This window comes from Charadrius vociferus, unplaced genomic scaffold (assembly GCF_000708025.1).
Source record: "Charadrius vociferus isolate BGI_N301 unplaced genomic scaffold, ASM70802v2 scaffold324, whole genome shotgun sequence".
Lineage (NCBI taxonomy): Eukaryota > Metazoa > Chordata > Aves > Charadriiformes > Charadriidae > Charadrius > Charadrius vociferus.
Genome location: NW_009648041.1, coordinates 3,995,445 through 4,016,447, shown reverse-complemented (window position 1 = coordinate 4,016,447; position 21,003 = coordinate 3,995,445). Strand labels below are relative to the sequence as shown.

At 43.9% G+C, this 21,003-nt stretch overlaps 1 protein-coding gene across 1 annotated transcript in view; it reads right to left on the bottom strand.

Annotated features, from left to right (window-relative positions):
- The window catches only part of MAGI1 (membrane associated guanylate kinase, WW and PDZ domain containing 1), a 317,178-nt gene that overhangs the window by 57,848 nt on the left and 238,327 nt on the right, over nt 1-21,003 (bottom strand). The window contains exons 5-9 of the mRNA XM_009883598.1: nt 18,111-18,321; nt 14,496-14,578; nt 11,159-11,194; nt 6,590-6,647; nt 4,189-4,277 (exon numbers count right to left, since the gene is read on the bottom strand). Of these exons, the coding sequence (XP_009881900.1) occupies nt 4,189-4,277; nt 6,590-6,647; nt 11,159-11,194; nt 14,496-14,578; nt 18,111-18,321 (477 nt within the window). The remainder of the gene's footprint in view (nt 1-4,188; nt 4,278-6,589; nt 6,648-11,158; nt 11,195-14,495; nt 14,579-18,110; nt 18,322-21,003) is intronic.

The window sequence follows — 21,003 nt, the reverse complement described above, 5'->3', positions numbered from 1 at the left end:
CCTTGTCTGTTGCCGATGAAACACTGCCGTTGTGAAGTACGGATCAAAGAGCGGCCTGGGACTGGAGCGGCTGTGCTGGAGGGCTCTTAATGCTCTCCGGGAGCACAATTAAGAGGGAACAAGGTGCTCCAAAGACAAAAGCGCATCCTTGCGAAGCATGTTGCACAGGCTCACGAAAGGAATCACAGTTGCTGTACTTCACAGTGCCAAAACTAAACACCTTTGCACTTTTAATTGTTTTTAACGCTTGGAGGGGAAAAGACCGTGCCGCTAAGCCCTCTGGTGACAGCTCCAGGATCGGCAGTGTGTATCGCAGCCAGGAGAGCTGGCGTACTTTCAAAAACTTCGTCAGCATTGCCGTGGGCTTCTGTTTAGAAAGGAGACCTTGAGGGAGACTGAGGGGATTTGAGACTTGTAAGCCTTTGACTGGGGAAAAAAAAAACAAGTATATTTGAAGATTATTCATGAGGGGGTAGTGTGAGGACCTGCAGTGTTCTGCCTTTGAAGGGTCGCAGAGGAACCCGGTAATCCTGCGCACTGTGGGCAGATGCTCTGCTCAGACCCTGAGCTGCAAAAAAGCCCTCACTATCAAAGTGCGACCCAACATCTCAGGTGACAAACAGGGCTGAGAGGCAGCGTGCAGCGGGGCTTGGTCCTGTGATGATTTCTGGTTCAAAAGACAAACAGAACAAGCACAGCTTGCTGGCGTCTGCCTACCGATACGGGGTGAGCTTGCCCTGGCGTAACCACAGGCTACATCCCACCTACAGCTTTTGGGAGGGGATCACATTTTAAATGAGTGTATCTACAAAACCCCAGCTGGGAGAGCGGTGCCAGGGGCACAAGGAGGGGTCCTTGTGCCCACATCCCCACCAGCAGTGCCATCAGTGGGAGAGATGGGAACCCCTGGGCATAGGGCAGGGGGACAGGGAAGCTGGAAACAGCTGCTGCGAATGGGGAGCGGGAGAAGAGGGAGCAGCACTGAGAAAGGAAGAGAAAGGAATGAAAGAGAGAAGGAGTCATCAGCAGGTACTAGGACTTGTCACTCAGAGTGGTGCTGAGCCAGGCTAACGCTCTACTGTAATATCACTGCAAAATTTCGCGGCTGGCAGTCGGGAGTGGGTGGAGAGCTGAGTGAGGCTGCTAACGTCATCCCCTGCGTGACAGGTCCTTTGCATTGCCACGCGTGGACGCTTGGGCAGCCCTGGCTTCAGCCTGACAGTGTCAAAGGCAGTGGTGGCATTCACAGACGTCTCCCCGAGGAAGACCAGCTGTGTTGGGGCACTCTGATGAGATGCCTAACCCCAGCTGCCTGCTGCTCAGGGTACCACCCCCAGGCCCCCCGTGTTTTTCCTTGCTGCAAGTGCAGATTACTCTAACGTACTCTAACACCCCTCAGGAATGGGCTAGGGGCTTGGGATGCTGTTAAATTCCACACTTCCAATCTGCTTTGGAAGGGCTGATCTGCTGCCACCTACAGCAGAGAGCACTCCCTGGCCCTTCAGGGCAGCAAAGGCAGCCCGGGGCAGCAGCACCCTCACCAGGCTCACCTTTGGAGACCACGGCTGACCTGTGGAGCACGGGAGTACTTCCCAGCTCCCGGGGCCAGCCTCCCCCCGACAGAGCTCCCAGCTCTGTCAGGACGATGTGCTCCAGCCAGATTCCCCCTCTTTCACCTTCCCCTGCCTCTGGTTCCCGCCGAGCGGGGCAATGCCGTTTGCTTCCCATGCAATGTAGATGTAGCCGAAGATGAAGCCTACTTACAACCACTTGTAACCAGAGAGCACTTGTACTGCAACAGGTACAAGTGGAACTCTCTGCCCTTGCTGGCACCCTGATCTGGCAATGTTTCAGCTCACGCTGCAAATTCAGGAACGATTCATGTCCTGTCTGGTTGGTTATTTAAGAGAAGCAACTGGTCTGTGAGCACTTGGCTACACACAGACCATTGACACTAATAAATAAAGCTTTAATAGCCCGAAGTATTTGTACACATGCACAACTTCGAAGTAGGTCCATAGTATATGGACCTATTATCATTCCCTCCTCGTGCAGAGCTTCCCGGGGAGATTCAACTCAGATTTTTCAGAAGCATGATGTAAATTTGCCCCTAATACGTGGCCAAGGCGCTTGTGCCTCTTTGCCCTCTGTAACTACAGAAAGTCAGGTTCAGCATGGAGGCCTGCTGGCTTTGCAAAGCTCCCCAAATGGCAGAGAATCTTCCTCTTCTGGTGTTCCCCCCAGCTCCTACCCCCCCCAAATTTTCATTTGGATTCAAAGCACACAAAAAGGAAAATCCATACAGTTGCAAGCCAGACTCATCCCTGGCAATACCAGAATCTGGCTGCTCAGATGTCACAAATGCAACCAAGACACCCAAGCTCCCCGAAACCAAGGTCCTGCCAAACAGTGCCGGCAACCTATGAATGTCACGGTTCCCAAATACGCTGACCAGTTTCCAGGCTCCTGAACTACTTTAACTTGAAACTCTACCTGCCCGCACATGCACACGTGGGGTGACACTGACTTTGGCTCTCAAACACGTCTTAATCACAGTGCAACGTGGTGAGATCTTGTGCTGCTTTTTGGGAGGGAATGTTGAACTATGAGACCAGAAAGAAATCTCTGCACTAGATCTTAAAAGAGCCATATTCGAAACTCAGTAGAGTTCTGAAGGTGTAAAGGCCTAATTCTTGCCTATCCATACAGCTCTGTAGAAAAGGGTCTCCTCCTACTTGCACTTGCATCCACGGCAGCGGCTGCTAAATCCCACCAATGTTGTAACTCATGTTTTCACCATGCCTTTTTACAGACTTGGAATGCTACACAGAGAATAGCCACAATCCTTTTTTGATGCAGGCATTCTCATTTGCCTCTTGCATTTAGTAACAAATGTGGTTTCTCAAAACAACTAGTCTCAAAATCTACAGGAACTGAGATAAGCAGGCACGTGCCCTGGTGTGTGACACTAGTCATGGAGATACTCCCTTTGCTGGTGGCTGAGGAAATTTCATTCTCAGGAAAAAAAAAACACCCTGTTGCCCTTCTACAACTGGTTTAACAAGGTTGTTACCTTGCACTGGTGCTTCCCGAACTGCCTCTTGGTTGTTTGAAACATGGTTTGGAGCAGCGGGTGGTGGGAGAGATGGACACTCCTCTGTCCATTCTAGAGAGGGCAGAGAGGGAAATGTTACTCTTTTCACAACAGCACTATGAGCTCCTGCACGTATGCACACTGGGAGTGTGGGGTTCAAGCAGAGGAGACGTGAGAAGCACGGCAAGAGAGGAAACAGAGTCACAGAGAGAGGGAATATAATGGATGGGATGTCCAAAAACCGGTTCTGGAGGACTCTCTATGTCCAGGTCAACTCATCCATCTGCTGCGACACCCTACCTCATGCTCAAACTTAGGATTTTTCTATGAAATCTATTCCTCAGGGCATCTAAGTAGAAGAGCTGATGTTGTGGGAAATGGCCTGCAGGAGGAATGCTGAAGCCGAAATTGTTTTCCTCTGGGAAAATAACTGTTGTGAAATAACTTGGTGTGAAAGCTACGAAGGTACCAAAACAAACCCAAATGCCACAGGCTCCTCACTGCAGTTGGGCTGCATTAAAAGTTAAAAAGAAAAAAAAAAGAAAGAAGGAAAGAAAGAAAGAAAAAAGGGGGGGGGGAGGAAAAGGGAAGAAAATGTGCTTTAAAATAGTGAAGTTACTTCAGATGTTAGAGCTTTACAACATCCAAAGGTCTTGGGTTAAGAAGTCTCTCAATGCAGAGGGGTTTCTCTAGTGCACATGTAAATACCCACTCCTCATCCCCCTCGATAGCCTATGAGTCCCAGTGCAGACTGGAACAACACCAGCTACAGTGAGTAATTTCATGGAGCAGATTAAAGAGGAAAACGTGTATTTTGTTTCTGGGAAGCCTAGAAACTTTCCAGAAATAAAGGATGTTACAAGAAAAATCCTCTTTAACAGGGGTGAAAACTACTATGTTAAAGTGTTTAGATTTTTTCCTTTGCTACATCTTATCTGAAGGGCATATGCAACCTTTCCTATGTACGTCATTTTGCCGTTAAACGTTAAATCCACAAGAAGGAAGGACAACCACATTGGCATGGTGCTGCCAAGGTGAGGGAGGGCACGTTCCCTCATGAAAACCCCAACCATCACACCCTCGGTGGTGCCAACCTTCTGGTGGCTGTTGCTGTTGCTCAAGCTGTTTCTTCCTCTTCGCTTCAAGAACTGGGTTTTCATATTGTGTCTTCCGGTTGATGTGGCTGGAGATGAAAGAGAGCAATAAATTAGGAAACCCTTTTTGTGACAAGTAGGAATGACGGCCAGGCATGAAACTCCTCTGAGGAAAGGAGTAAAATACCAAACACAGTGTACGTGGAGCAACGCTCACCTAGCCGTGCCAAAAAGCATAGTTAGGAAAACAAGCTGATTCCAGTATTGATATGATGTCTTGAGTAGGAATAGCTAATTCCTTCAAATACATTGAAGTAGTAATCTATCTGTGAAAAATCAGATTAAAGCAGAAAAGGCGCTCTGTCTGACTGCATTTTAAAAGACAGGCCTAAGTCATCCCTGCTTTAATCAGATTCCCAGAGGTGCAGTCATTCCCTGGCTCACTGAAGTTAAAAAACCAAAACAAAACAGCACAAAACCCAACAACTGGTAACACCTCACCTGATCAATGCACACTATTAACAGGGTGTCTTAAAAATATCCGCAGGGATGCAGGCTATGAGCTGAAAAGCTGGGCTCCGATGGATCTAAGTACACTCAGAATGAGCCCCAGCAAGTACTCCCAGTGGAAACCAGCGTTGGGTGAAACTTCAGCTGTCCTCCTTGGAGCGCCATTAGGCAGCTTTTCACCCGTATGAGATGTTTAGAGCTAATATTTCTTACCAATCTCAGGAAAAGAATAAAAAAAGCAGCCCAGCGCCAAACGTGGCAGACAAGCAATGCATTCCACAGAGGATTACCCATTTCATGAAAGCAAACAACGAACACCGGCCACAGATGCCAGGGTGGTGAAGGCAGGTCTGGAGACTCCGCAGGTGATGGCTGCAGCTGAGATGAGCTGCTCATCAACCTTTCAAGGGCAATTTTTCAATAGTGATTTTGCTACAGCAGAGGAGCAGGTAGACCTTAGAAAATTATATTAGCTTAAACCCTATCTTTGTATCCAAACCAAAGTTTACCATTAAGAACTTGCTATTTTACTGTCTCTTGTCCAACGTGTCTTTATCAAAAAAACCTCCAAACCCCGAAACAACAAACAACCAATTCTTCAAGTAATTACAATACAAGCACTCTAGATAGTTATGTTCAGAATTTTTCTGCTGAAGATCAATATTAAATCGCTGGAAGAATATTTAACTAATCAAATAAAAACAAGTTCACAAGTTCTGTAAAAGATTTCCAATTTCAAGATATCTTCAGAAAGTTAAGAAAAAATGATAACTGCTTTAAAAGGATATAAACTTTTTAATGATACAGTTTTTTCTCAATAAAAACTATTATGCAATAATAAAGTGCCTGAATTGGAAGGGACAGAGACAAATGCTCAAGTTATAACCGTCTTGGTAGTTTACAGATAGTAAGTAAAATAAACCTATGTCTCATTGCTGTTACTTTTCTATTTAATTTCATCACTAGGGAGTGCCACAAAACTAACCGGCATGTATATACAAAGTGACAGGAAAAAATGCTGGAAAGACCTCTTGGCATGGCATTTAATAGCCGAAAAATATTCTTGATGTCTTTGGTAAATAAATGTCAAGCCTTAATTACACAGTTTGCTAACCTTGTTTCCCTAGGCACAGATGGCAGGGTCAGAAATGAGCCAAAGCAGACAGAAGCTGTATTCCATGTCTATTCTGAGGGCTATCATAAGCCACCCTACTAGACAGGAGTATACACATAATTAAAAATTCATTTTATGGGGTCAGTGATGAAACGAAACTCAGATCTCTGGTTTCCCAAGGGAGCAATGTGACATCTAGATAAAGAAGAAGCTGTTCTAATTCCAGAGAGAGACCCAGCAAACCTGTAATTCTATTCACAACAACACAGCCTGATGCAAGAACCTCTGCCGTGGCTGTCTGGTCTCACAGGCTCATCCGTTCCTCCTTTTGAGTGTCTTTGCAACTGAATTGGTGGTCTGCTTTGCACACTCGTATTTTGATCATAGGGCTATACAAAGCGGATCGAGCTCAGTTAATTGCACACTTGTCAACGTTCTCTGGATAAAAGTATTTTGTGAGGTACTGGGGCTCCTGCACACCCTGAGTCAGGGGTAATCCTGCCCCTCCTGAGCTCACCCCTGGAGCTTACCCGGGGTGCTCCTGTCTGCCCTGAGTCGTCCCCCCCCGCCAAGGTGCTGCTGCCAGATGCCACCAGAGGATGGGGAATGGCAAGGCAGGGTTCCCTCTCCCGGGCCCTGTGCCATTCCCCAGCCTATATAGGGGCCAGGGCCTCCTCCTCTTCAGTATGAGACGCTACCAAGAAAGCACACAGACTGCTGCAGAGGAAAGCCTTCCTGCGCCCAACAGCCACACCAGAACCGGAGAGCAGCACTTACTCTACATAGTAGACACCATATACGGGATCCTCAATTTTCTCCCAACCAGCAGGCAACTCTGGAAATAGAAAAAGCGTTACTGAAGCCTCCAGTGCAGTTCTTTTTGAACAGGTAGCTGCTCCTGCTCAGCATGCAGAACTCATGGGTATCTCAGACTTCGCTTTGAACACTTTTTCAGAACGATCCATCCTCCTTTTAAAGGCTGGCATAGCACGGCACCAACATCATAGCCTGTCCTACCTGCGCTGGCTTAGCAAATCTGTGGGAAGATGCCCATGCCAGTCAGTTTTAGATTTGCTTTTTGCATTAAATAAACAAATGATCAATGAATTTCCTTTCTGGGAGTGCCTCGAGTACCCTCCTGTTTTCACCATCATGGGCAGAGTGGCCCTGGATGGAGCACCGCAGTGGAAGCCGATGCAGGCAACAAGCCAGAGGCACTTTAATGCCAGCATATGAAGATGGGTGAGATTATGGCAAGTAATTGTAGCACACTAATGGGGACTCCTTTCTTAGGGATTTACACTGCACTGCTCAGCCCTGAGCCCAACGCAAAAGCACATCTTGAAACAGAACAAAGTGAGTTTAAGGTAAATGCCCGGCCAATGGAATCCACCCAAGTGGGGCTGGCACACAGATGTATAGCACTTAATGTAAAACCACATATTGCCATAATCACATGTAACAGAGACTTCTTTTTTAATTAGCACAATTAACAAGAAATGGTTCTGAAGATGAAATTAACATTTGGAAATACATCCACTTTTGTTCCTGTTGATTTTCTAGACTGCACATAGTACTTTAACTATAATTAGTGAATGTAATAAAATCTCTTCAGCATCCAACTGAGGGTTACTAAAGCTTATGTATTACTTAAGGGCCTGATCCTTGTCCCACTCATTTAAACACAATTGGCTGTGGGTACTGAAATAATCATCCTATTAACAATACAGAGTGGTGTGTTTGTGTAATACTGTGAATCAACTCAAAAGAAGGTTCCGCCACACTATGAGCTGTGCAAGTGTGGTACTATGGAATCTGCAGATTCATTTAAATAATAATAATAATCATAATAATTAAAAACCATTGTCAGATAACACAAGTTGAAATACTGCATGCAAAATAATTCCTCAAAATTTATCACTAAATTCACAAGACTGATAGCACATGATCGATGTTTGTTTATTATCAAATGCAAAGATTTATTTTCATTAATGGCATCAATTACTGAGCCAATACAATCAACAATGGCCCACCAATTAGAATAAATATTTAGTTAGAACTAGTATTTAGTATTAGAACTATTTAGTTCTGCATGTACAGACTTCAGTTATGTTGCCATAAGGATAGAAATACCCCCAGACTGGAGATGTACAGAATCTATACAAACACACATGGACTAATTACTCAAACTTTATGTTTGTGTTCAGAATTGGCTGGAGGTCAGATGAAACCCATTTTCATGGTTTTTGCTCCACATGTCCCTTATTTGCAGATACAAGGTAGCGTTTCCATTCTTATTGTTATTTTATCCTGATTGGGTTTAACATCTTTGGATTCCTTGAGACATAAGCAATTAAATGCAAGCCAGTGCTAACTTTTGGGCATGAAAACACTCCACAATTTTATTACCAGATCAATCTGAAAGGAATGCTTCAGAAACAGATAATGCCTTTACACGGTGCAAGTGTATGTGAGAAAAAGACAGAAAGCCAAAGGCCAATCTTGAAAGCCTTTTCGCAAAGGAAACTCTCAGGTTTGCAAAGGAGTCCCATATGGTGAAAACACTGCGGGACTGGCTTAAAGAGTTTCAGTGCACTTAAATTAAGACCTAGCATGCAATCAGGAAAATCACAAGTTGTGGCAGCCATTTAATTCTTTGCACTATGGTGGAAGTAGAATGGTAAAGAGACCAAGCTGGGGGTGGAAGAAAAATAAAAAGCAAATGAGGGAAAGGAGAAGTAATGAACAAATGCCTTAAAATGAGTTTTCCACAATTTTTCCTGCTAAATAATCTTTTGTCTATTTTGGACTATTAAGTGTTTTTAATTTTTAAAGTTTAAAAACTTTTTTTTTTTTGGCTTTTCTTCTGTTCACAAAAGGGCTTGGTATTAAATTTTATTTTTTCTTTTCTTTTAAAAAATTTTCACAGGTCAGAAACCCAGTGCTTTCCTAACCCCCAAAATGGTGCTGTGCCAAAATCTTTCCAATTTTCTATCTCTGTAGCTTTCCACTTAAGCAACACATTTCTATGTTCTTGGAAGAAACAATATACAAAACTGCAGCTTTCAACACATCATTTGTTGAGTACGTAGATGCACTTTCAGACTTCTGAAAGTCTCTGAAATTTCCCTAAAGCAAAAGGCAATATTCTCCATAGCCATGTTGCACAGTCTAGCTTCTTAGTGGCTTTAAATTATTCATCTCCCTTCTCTCCCCCTCCTGCCAAACTGAGGATGACCCAGAGCATCAGATTTTATCACAGATTTTATTTATAAGACTCCCCAAAACATTTTGCATCATTAGGAGCCTGAGTAAGCCATATGGTTTCTATTTTGGTACATCCAGCCAGCACTCTGCAGTCTCAGAGCATTTGTCAGCAGGTAAATTCAATGGACAAATAGCCAATTTTACACTTTTAAGCCTGGGGTAAATACATGGATTCCTACTGAGATGCTCTTGGTTAGTATCTTACCCTACAGAGGGGGAAACCAAACTTCTCCAGCCACCGGGTATTTTAGTCGTACCCATACAACACCATAAAGGAGGTGAAGAGGACTTCAATATACTCAGTTCTTACTGCTCCCCGTGAGGCCCAGAGGATCTGCCCAAATATATCAAATGGATGCCAAATTCTACTCCAAAGATTAATTTTTTGTGTCCTTCATATAACCTTCTGTTAAAAGAGAGGTGATCTATTACTCCATATTCAATCCACCTCTTAGGAAAACAAGAAGTTGTGCAAATGCTTCAAGTGTTCATTTTCTTATATTTAGAAAAGAAACTGTTGAGAAGCTAAGGAGCTAAACTTCTGGCAACAACCAGTTTATACTAATCACGACTACGGTTAGTGAACAGGACGTATGTTTTCATGCCCCCTCCCTAACGGTGCTGTAACCAACTGAGCCATTTGAAAATGACTTTCTTTACACTGCAACATTTGCAAATCTCAGCGGTGTATCGATGGGCTGTGAGCTCAATAAAGCTTATCTGCATTAAAACAAAGGTAACATCTCATGATGTTCCAGCAAAACACTTTTGCAGGTAAGTGCCTGCAGAACTGGGGTCAGGCTTATCAATTAATGAGTTTCTCTGCATCTATTTTTTCAGCTCTTCTTGTCTTGCACTAGATCCTGATATCAGAGTGAAAGAAGGGAACATTTCCATTTCATTATTGCCTCTGAATTTGCTCTGAATTTTTTAACCTCTCTCTTATTTTAAGACACCCTTTGTGAAGACCTTCATGAGAAATCTTTGCAGGTTGTTGGTATGCATCCACTCACTTCTGGTGTTTCTTGGTCTGCTGCTGATTATTTGTGTGAGCTGCGCATAATGCTAATGTACTGCTAAGGTGACTGCGTTCTTCTTTAAACTATTTCTTTCAAATCCTTGCGGTAAAAGGAGTTAGGCCTCCAACATTATTCCAGGTGTATTATCCAGAAGAACAGTTCCTGGAGTGTTAAATAGTGTTAAAAGTCCACGCAATAGCTGCTGGCTGCTGATGCTGTATCGGTCACCCAGAAGCGGGAAGCAGAATACACTTACTTGCAAGTCATTACAGAAAGCAGAGGTTAATTTTCTGGTAATACAATCCTCCAGTACGCAGAACTATAAACTGTAAATACAGTCCTCTTTAAAAGCAATAACAGAGCGGGTGAAAATAAAATCCTATGCAACCTCTTCTGCCTTTAAGCTTTCCAAGTGCACTAGAGCATAGCTGAACAGAAATAACAACTACCTCCACCATCAGTATAAACAGAATGAGCACTGCTGAGATTAGATATCAAGACAGCATTCTTCACACAAAGATGCAGCAAATAAAAGTGTACCACATCATCGAAAATCATCTGTTTATAAAATCACCTATTGAGGCAAAATTTTCAGCTGTTTCATTCACAAGCTCAGCAGAAGCATTGTGCGTAATACTTAAACTTTCTAAATCACACTTGGCTGCTCTTGTCTGGGAAATGTATTCGGCCCCCATGAAAAAACACAATCAGCTACTCGATTTCAACTTTGGCATCTATAAACTTTTTCCTGGAGCCAGTGATGCCAACAGAAAAACCCCTGACTTTTGCATGGTCCAGGAGGAAGCAATTTTGAACAAACTTTGCAAGATGAAGGCCCTCCAGCTTTCTTCAAACTCTGAACCAATAAGAAAAACACTGTGGATCTGAAGCTAAGGGGAGATTAATGCTTTGTGTGTGAGGGAAGTTTTGCTGATAAATTAGGCTTGTTGAAATAAAAAAACAGAAAGATGCAAAATGATACAAAGGAGAAAGTAAGTAATTAAAGGCTTAAAACAGTGCAGTTGAAGGCAAACATCAAAACGAGAGATGGATGATTTACCTAGTTCACTGTCCAGTTCCTCCGTGTGTACCCCTTCTTCTCCAAGGGAAGAGCAGTAAATGAGACAGAAAAAATTAAAAGAAAATTTCAGATACCAGCACCAAGCAAGAAATTCCCTACAGCAAACAGCAGAACCGACACTAATGTTCTACAGACCGAGCCCAAGCTTTCCACTTATCACTCTTTAGTGCTCAGAATATTGATGGATCTGATGTAGATAATGAAAGAACTGGTTCTTGCATTCTCAAATTATCTGTATCAATTGACTACTTCCATGCCACAGTTTGATACGGCAAAGTAATACATTCGTGTTGTTCTCACTGTTGTGAAGCTTCTCTGTCAGATCTGAATGGTCCGACCTTCACAATCCATCCTGTAGACACATGGATCTATCAGCAGACCAGACCTGAATACTAATGAAGAAATCGGAGAGGAAAACCTTGCATCTAAGTAAGAACTAATGTAGCAAGGTTTTCAAGAAAGTACCTAAATTTATGTGCATACAAGGTCCAATTGACTTCACTGTAACTACTCCGATGATTTAAGACAGAAATGAAGCAAAATGCCTTGTTTAACTGGAGGCAAAGGCCCACACCAAAGTCCAAATGCACTGGTGAGGCATACACAGGAATGCACCAGTTTTAGTGGGGCACCTGGGACAAAGATCACATAATTTTTCAAACACACAAAGCCATCAATATTCACTGTTGCTCCATTTATCATTATCTGCTCCATATTCATAAGTTAACAGTGACACAGATGATTAAAGTATTGCTTAGCCTATAAATAATAATAATGCAGTCTGAAAATGAAAGATGATGACAAAACTTGAACAAAGATGGTAAAAACAATCTTGGACCTAATACAGTAAAGTATAAGCCACACGAATGACAGAAGCAAACAGAAGATGTAATGTCACAGCATTGCTTTTGAAAATTTGGACACCTAAAAAACCACTTCCATGACCTGTTTGCTATGTATTCTACCAAAACAGTTGTTTCAGACCATTAGCGTGAAATATGAATTGTGATTTCCTTTGATAGCCCAAACAACTGGAAACGACCAAAACTTGTTAGGGACATGTATCCTGACGAAGAAAAAACACAAGGCGACTGGACCCAAACAGATCTGAAACGACATCTAACATTTATAAAAACCACAAACAGGATGGGATCGAGCCTGAAAACTCACGCTCACACACACACAACAAACAAAACAGAGGAGTCCCACGGACTTCAGTAGGTCCCTTCCAACCCTAACCATTCTGTGATTCTGTGATTCTGTGAAATAGTCCCAACAGTGACCCTTGCCACAAATGTCCAGCTTCTATGATGCAGTAAAAATAACCTGCTCTCTTCTTTGTGCTCACATTGTTTTCCCAAATATAATTATTCTTATGTGCAAAGCAAGATCAGAGCAGCCAAACAAAACAGCCCAGTGCACTGCTGTATTTATGAAGCAACTGGTTTAACTACCGAATGCTAAAAATACTCAGTAATGAGCGACTTGTGAATGAAGTGAAGGGGTGTGGGGGAAGATGAAATCTGCTAATTTTAAAGACCTGATGCACAAAAATGCCACTACTCTACAAAATTATGAACTTAATGAAATAGAATAAAATTACCCAGCTGTATGTTTCTAATCCCAATTAAATAAATTATCCCAATGCTTGTTTTATAATTGCTGAGAAGACAAGAGGTTTGAAAGACCTTCCCTTCTGTGAGGAGACTTAAAACCGTTTAATGGAGGAGCTCAGCCACCCGCTGCTGACTGATCCCCCCGGCTGCTCCCTGCCCTGGTGCAGAGCACAGCACGAGCCGCGCTGACCGACAGCGGCACTTGCTGCTTCTTGGCCTCACCGGGGCCATCGACGTAGTGGGACTCTTTCTGGTAGAGAAAGCCAGGACAGAAGCTGTGCTTCAGGGAAAACGACCCTCTGAAAGAGGAAAGCTTATGCTGAGACTTAGCAACCTCCTCTTTAAATTGCCAGCAATGCTGAACTATAAGGAGGAGGGAGCTTTGCCTGCATGCGCTATTATTTAATTTTGTTACAGTTCTGATTACCCACTGACATATCCATTTTTAGGTGCAGAGCTAGGACTTCATTAATCCAGCTCCCTCCGCTCGCTTCTTACAGATGACGCCAGTTGCCAAGGATCTGAAGCCAGCGTCAGCTCAGTACGCTCGGTTTTTACCTGGGCTTTGCACATCCTTGAGGTTTGAGGGTAGACTGCATCGTGCACTAGGAAGATGGAGCTACCTGCTGCACCACGGCAGTGAAGGCTGCACAGGCAGAGTCTCACACCCTCCAAAATCTCACAAGTGAAAGGATGCAGAGGTTGAAAAACTGCACGTGCAAAAATAGTAACAGCAGTTCTGGAGGCCAGGTTTGAACCTACCAGTGAAAAGGGATGGAGTTGATTCTTTCTGAAATAAAATTGTAAATCTTGTTGAGCTGATTCACACCAGCAGGAAGTTAATTATATTATGAAAACTAATTTTACACGGACAGCATCAACACTGATAAAAGTAAACCCTTCCCTTTTTAAGATATGTCTACCATAATAGTATTGTGCTAGCCAAAATTATGAGTTAGAATACCATTACCTTTCCTGGTCAGTAGACCAAAATTTCCACACATGTTTTCCCAAACACTTAAGTTATTTTCATCATGATTCCCTTTTTCTTCCAGCATCTCCTAATAGATGCAGGGAAAGAACCTCCTTTAACAGTCCTGCATTTGGCTGCTCTATATTGGACAGTGGCTTGCATTTCCAACATCTCAAGGAATACAAAATTACCTCAGTGTAAATTTTCAGTGGCAAAAATCTACACTTTCAAATGGAATTTGTTTTCAGCAATCATAACACTAAGTAGACTGTCAGAATTTAACAGTAGAAGTGGAGCAATTGAGTTATTTCTGCTCAAACAAGGAAATAATAACATAACTCCTTCAATTCACGTAAAGCAGGTGGTTGAAGCGTAACACAATGGAGCACGCAGAGACTCAGTTGCTTTCCTCCTACACAGCGATCCGAGGAGCAAACACGGTAGAAAACTTTGAGTCTTGTTCAGCATCAGCGACTATTCAAATGCCTTTGCAAAAACAGGGGCCTCTGACTTCTAGCACTTCTTTGATTTTTATTATATGATCTTCCATCTCAATGGCTATCTTACATACACAGACTGATTTTACAACAACATAATGGATATTGACTCTATGCACTTACTAATAAACCTTTCTTTTTTTTCAAGTATTTCTGAACACAGGTTATTGGAAAGGGGAAAAGGAAAGGAAGAAAAACACATTATTATTTCACTATTTTCAGTCTCTTACCATCATCTTCACATTCTTCTAGAGGCTTCTGCTGTTTGTTCAGGCACCGTGGATCTAGCCAAGATGTTGTTTTTGTGTTATGGCTGGAAACCAAAAATGGAAATATGACCTTTGTTAATAAAGCAGAGCTGAAGTATCAGTGACATAAAAGTATATATCCTCTTTACTATTCAACAGACCTGAAGGCATACTTTTTGCTTTAGAAGAAATGACATTACAATTTAATGTTTTGCAAACTAGTCTACCAAATCAGAAGAACCTCGGCATTGAAAACACCAAAGTGAAAAGTGAAGATACATAAATCAGCATTCCTGACTGGAAGGATGCATGTGAAAGCTGCAATATTATAATACTAATTTCCAAGCTTTTGTCTTTGGTGGTTTGTTTCTTAATTCCAGGAGCTGTCTCTGAGCCATTTGCCTCCTGATGAAAAGACGAAGTTTCCCTTCCTCCCTAACCCATGCAGAGACCATCGTTCCTGCAAAAGACCTTGGCCATTTGTCTAGATTTGACCCAAGCATTAGTCAAGAACAAAACTTCCAGTGAAAACTTTTTAATTACACAAATAAAAATGTTCTGTCAAAGCCTTTGATGGAAGTTGAATGGCTTTACTTTCAACTCTTCCTTTCTACAAGTCCCCTGACAGTATCGCAATGCCAGTCCCAGCAGTGAAGGCTGCATAGTAAACAGACTTAAAATACATTTTCTAGAAATTATTTTCTCCCATTATTTCATTTGCATACGGAGACAATCTGGTAATGTAATGCCTCTTCTACAACCTGATGTCATCTTAGACATAACGTGCAAAGATAGCCCTCCAGTCCCTGCGGTATCATTTATCTCGCTTAGCCTTTAACACTGCTTAGCAGTTTTAAGTTTCAATACCACAGTAATGCTATTTACTTCTCCTTCACAGTCTCAGAGAGGTTTACAAACTTAACCTTAGCCTCACAACGGTCTCATGTAGCTGTAAATGCTGTAATGAGGGCTAGGATCCCTGAGGAACTAACAACTGACCAGCAAACTTATATTTTATTTCAAGAAGACGCGACTGCCCTACCCCTAGGATCCGAGTGTGTAAATAAAAAGTCCTTGTTTTACACATCCTACTACCCAGCCCTCCCAAGGCAAGATGAGCAAATGCATTTAACACTTTTGTATGCTTCAGAGCAATTAATTGCCAACCAGAAAACCGAATGGCAGAAATTCAGCAAGTAAGGTAAATTAACAGCAATAAAGCAGAGGGGTTCTGCCAACTTATAAATAAGAAGGTCTATAGTCTAGCTGAGAAAGAGGGTGATGGGAGGAGAGCAGTGAAATATTTGCATGTTTCTTGCAACTTCGTCTCACTCACCAAAGGCTCACAACAGCGTTGTTTGCTGAGGCACAGAAAATTTAGCGAAACACCTTTCAGATCAGAGACTCAGAGGGACAGAATTGTGTTAGACCTGTAACATGCATAGATCTACACGCAGGGTAATGAGAGACTGGGATACTCTGGGTAATGAAAATCCTAATTAAAGCACCAGAGAAACATATCTCAAGAGCCAAATTGCTTCAGCTACAAGCCATCCGGATTGGGTATCCGACACGCAGCGCTGGTCCCACTGGACCTGTGCTGGTTCTGCGCAAGGAGCTCAGATGTTCCCGTACTGTTCCCTTCAGCACCCTGACTTGATAACCCAAAGTGCTGTAGATGATAGTACAGACATCAGAGCCAGCTTGGGTCCACACAGCTCATTAGCTTGCTCTCTTAATTTGATACAAATCAGACTAAATTGTTTCTAGGCTCAGGGTGTCCTTAGAATTAATAGAACTGCAGTCATTCAGTGCTGCATCCACGCTAACACGTTCTTGCACAAAATCACCCCCTACGCGTATCTATCCTCAAAATGGTCAATCTGCACGTCAGGGAAGGAAGCAGTTGGTGTGCCACCAGATTTTCTCGTCAGACAGACAGCAGGGTATGCAGGCTACATTTTTCCACCACATACATGATTCTCCTGCAAAAAGTCTAACAAATAATTTGAGGCGCTGCAGTCCTGCATCGCTAAGAGAACACCAGTGCGTAGAGAATATAGCAGCGATGGGGATGGGTTTGGGGGAAACTGGTGGCAGCAGCAGTACCCCTTGCCTAAAGCACCCGGAAGGAAGGACAGCAGGGGCCCACACGGGGACTAAAGGGAGCAACCGGCTGCTTGGGCAGCATTCAGTGCTCATCATCTGTCCTCCTCCAGAGAGGAAAATGGCAGGCTGGACGGGCTATTACTCAGGCTGTGTTATATACATTAAAGCCAGAAAGTACGTCAAAGAATGAGGCACCCTGAGGACATAACGAGGGGCAGAATACAGTGTTTGGGATAATGAACACATTTCAGTTTCACCTGACACGCGGCTGATGAGAATTTGCATTGTGCCTTCTCGACTGTGGCTTACCCTAGGGGGTTGGTGGAGCCTCTTCGGGTAATTGAAAGCACCCGAAAACAACCTTTTTTACATCTCTTTCCCAGCTGCTGTGGTGCTCCCAGACCTCCCAGCTCCTCAGATCTTCTGGCTCCCTTCTCTGAGGGGCTGCCCCCGCCATTGTAGCCAAGGGAAAACCTGCTCTGACGAACCTCTCCTTGGCCCTGTCCAAATGTTCCCTCTCCCGATGACTGAGCAGGACTGCTCCCCTTGCTGCCTTAATCCAGCATCATTCTCTGGAGTACCAGAGGGGGCATTAGCAGAGGAGGTTCTTCTGTACTAACTGGCCACTGGCTTCTGGTACACAGACAGAGGATCTCCGTTTCCAAGACCACATTACACAGACCATCAAATCCAAAATCAATTCCTCACCCCCCTCCTCTACTTAGGCAGCTAAGAGCTTGAGTTTCAAAAGCTAATTGAATTTTAATGTCTAGCTAAACTCTGTGCAAGAAATCTCTTCCACTAACAGGTCCCATTTTATAAGTTATTCCAATCTCAATAAATCTAGACAAGTATAATTAGGGACTATTATTTATGGCATGAAAAAAATCAATATCATCATAAAACTGCTGACAGCCCTCAGCTCTTAGCCAAAGACTGCAGAGCACGAGGTACTTCTTTTCCAAACTCACTGTGCCTGCTCTGCACTGAGCTATGCCTTCTGCAAACCACCGGAGCACGTTAACATGTTTGGCCCATTTGCTCTGATGAGAGGACAACACAAAAGTCCATTCCCTGGCTCTGCTGCCGCCCGAGCACATGACCGCAGGAATTCTCTCTGCTGCATTATGCACAGAGGCGGCTCCAGAAATGAAGTCTCAGCCCTTTCAATTAGGAGCTTTCATTCCATCCGTGAAAACAACTGGCCCATATTTTATAAGTGTCTGTTGCTTTTGTAACCACCCTCATAAAACAAGTAATTCCCTCTGCCTTTGAACTCAGGAGTAATTTGGATGTTAATCCAATCAGGAAATGCAAAACCCCTTCAGAAGCAGTAAAGAACTTACAGCTCTGCAACATAACTGTATACACTAAATATTTAATACACACACACACACACAAAATGCATCCATGGAGGTTTACTAATGCCCAGAGAGAGAGGGAACGAGATGGTTTTTTTTGAATTAGAACAACAAAAATGTGCTTTACTCTATAAAATAGACTTCTCCGTTCTCGGTGTAGGCCATCTCCCAGTTTTCTGGCAGAGGACCTAGGTTATCCTCGGCAGAAGGAGGTAGGTATTGAGGGAGGTTCTGAGATGGTTCCGTGGTGGGAACGTTGGTGTGGCTATCAATCGCGGACGGTGGGGCTGTCTCTCTTACGATATGCGTATTATGCTCGTCTTGGTCACCAGACTCTGCTGTAGAATAAAAAAGCACAAACAAAATTGAAAATTATTTTTTTTTTCTCCTCCCATTTGCTTCTCCAGGTTTATCCTCACGGTTTTCCTCTCCTTGCTTTTTAATTCGCAAGTCACAGCAACAGACAAACCGAGGGCAGAGACTCTGCAGTCTTTTTACCAGCAGGGATGAGCTTGCTTTGCCCACACACACTCTGCCAGCCAGACCCTCGCCAGCACAAATCAGAAGCTGTGATCAACTACTGTGTGCGCTCTAATGGGCCCTGCTGAGGTACCAAAGTCTTCCAAGCTGTCTGAGGCCAGGGCTCACTGATGTAGATGACTTCAATGAGCTTCTGAGCAGGCTTACGGGTTCACTCCTGCAGTGCCAATTGTGGGACAGGGATTAGGAGAATAAAATTTCCTGTTTGAAGGATGATCAAAAGGGAAGATTTTTACAAGTGCGGAAGGTAGCCAGAAGCTCAAAGTCAACAAGCTAATGGTGAACGTCTTTAGTGCAGTGCATTTTTTCAAATTAAAAAATAAAATGAATGTCAGCACTACACCATGTGTCCACACGTTGCTGCTCACCAGTGCCTGTTCTCGCTGTCTGAGGGGGTTTATTCCACGGCTCATCACTGTATCCTTCCAGTCAAAGTCACTCAGGAGTATTTCATTATGTATCTGGCCCTTCTCCCTCTAAGGAAACCTTTCCAATGCTTATAACCATGCAATTTTGAGCTGTATCCATGAAACAGTGCTGCTCATTCCCTCCACCCCTAATCACAGGAAATGTTCTCCACAAACCAGGTCTGTGCCCCTCACTCCTTCAGAGAGAGGTTTTGGCAACAACAGACAAATTCTAAAACCACCCCTGTGTCTACCAAAGAGATTTTCTCTATTTGGTTCTTGAAGGTGTTGAAAATTTATGGCAGTACTTCCAAATCACCCGAGACCATCAGTCTCCAGTACATGTGGCACGCAACACACTGAGCAAAGCAGAGAGAGATCAGTGTCACACTCCACCAAGTCCCCAAGCAGGGGGCCTGAAAGGGCTTCACAGCTGAGACCTCGCCTCAGCTCTCCAGATTGGAGACCACGGACCTCCTCAACTCACAGCCCACAGCCTTGGGGTTTTGTTTTGGTTTGGTTTGGTTTGGTTTTGGGGGGGGGGGGTTGTTAAGTGCAGCTCCTGCGCTACTTCTAGTCTGTATGGTGCCATTACAAAAGGACAAGATACTGAAAATAATAAACTAGAAGAGGGAAGAAAAAGATCTAGACTATACCAGTACCCTCCGCTGCCTGCTTTCTAGTCTTCCTGGCAGCTGATATTTTTAGGTAGAAGATGACAAGATAAAAGAAGCATGAATGAATCATTGCCAGCTTAAGACGGCGAGTGTAAACATGCCAAAGTCTGGAAAACACAAGTCACCAAGAGGTCTTCTAAGGAAGCAGGAGCATTTTAATATGACTAGCACACTTACATGCGAAATAAGCATAAGGGATCACTTTGGTATATGAGAAATAACTCTTTTCTTGATTCTGCGCCCATTTAATGGAGGCAAGGGGCCAGGGTGTGATAACGTTGTGACAAGTGATCTCCATCTTCCATCATTTCATCTTGTGGAGGAAAATAAGGAAGAGAAATGATGCTCGAGTTAGTTTAACTGTTAGACCAAAATGAGGGCACCGGCTTCCTCCCAAAATCAGAACCTGTGACAAGGGCTGAGGTTGCTGCCATGTCACAACATGTGAGAAACTACCCTGAACGCAAAACTTTGTAAGGGAGCCGGTAAGCAGAGGCAGAAACTCCAGCCTGGGAAGGATTAGGCCAGCCAGGAGTGATTTGAGTCGGAAATATGTAACAGGTAGCAGACAAACAGAGCACAACCCTCAAAGCCATTTGACAGTTTGACCCAGAGAGGGCCAAAACTAAATCTCAGCCTAAATCCTTTTAAACCTCTATACAGATGTTAGTGCCAGGACTTTGGCAGGTAGGAAATGGTTTGACAGCTCCTATGACTCACCAGAGGCTGGGAAAGAAAACTGTCATGGTGATAGGAAGCGATCAGAGGACAAAGGACATAGTGCCAGTGATGGTGAGCACCCACAGCAAGCAGCTGTGAAAGGCTTGAAGGTGTGGATAATGCTACTTGTGAAGTACCTACTTCAAAGGAAGGGAAGGGATGGAATTCAGAGGGGACCTTGACAGGCTTGAGAGGTGGGCCGGTGTGAACTTCCTGAAGTTCAACAAGGCCAAGTACAAGGTCCTGCACCTGGGCTGGGGTGATCCCAAGCACAAATACAGGCTGGGCAGAGAATGGCTTGAGAGCAGCCCTGAGGAGAAGGACTTCAGGCTGTTGGTTGATGAGAAGCTCAACATGAGCCAGCAATATGTGCTCACAGCCCAGAAAGCCAACTGCATCCTGGGCTGCATCAAAAGAAGCGTGGCCATCAGGTCGAGGGAGGTGACTCTACCCCCCTATTCTGCTCTGGTGAGACCCCACCTGGAGTACTGCATTCAGCTCTGGAGCCCCCAACATAAGAAGGACATGGACCTGTTGGACTGAATCCAGAGGAGGGCCACCAAGATGATCCGAGGGCTGAAGCACCTCTCTTATGAGGACAGGCTGAGAGAGTGGGAGTTATTCAGCCTGGAGAAGAGAAGGCTCCAGGGAGACCTTAGTGCAGCCCTCCAGTACC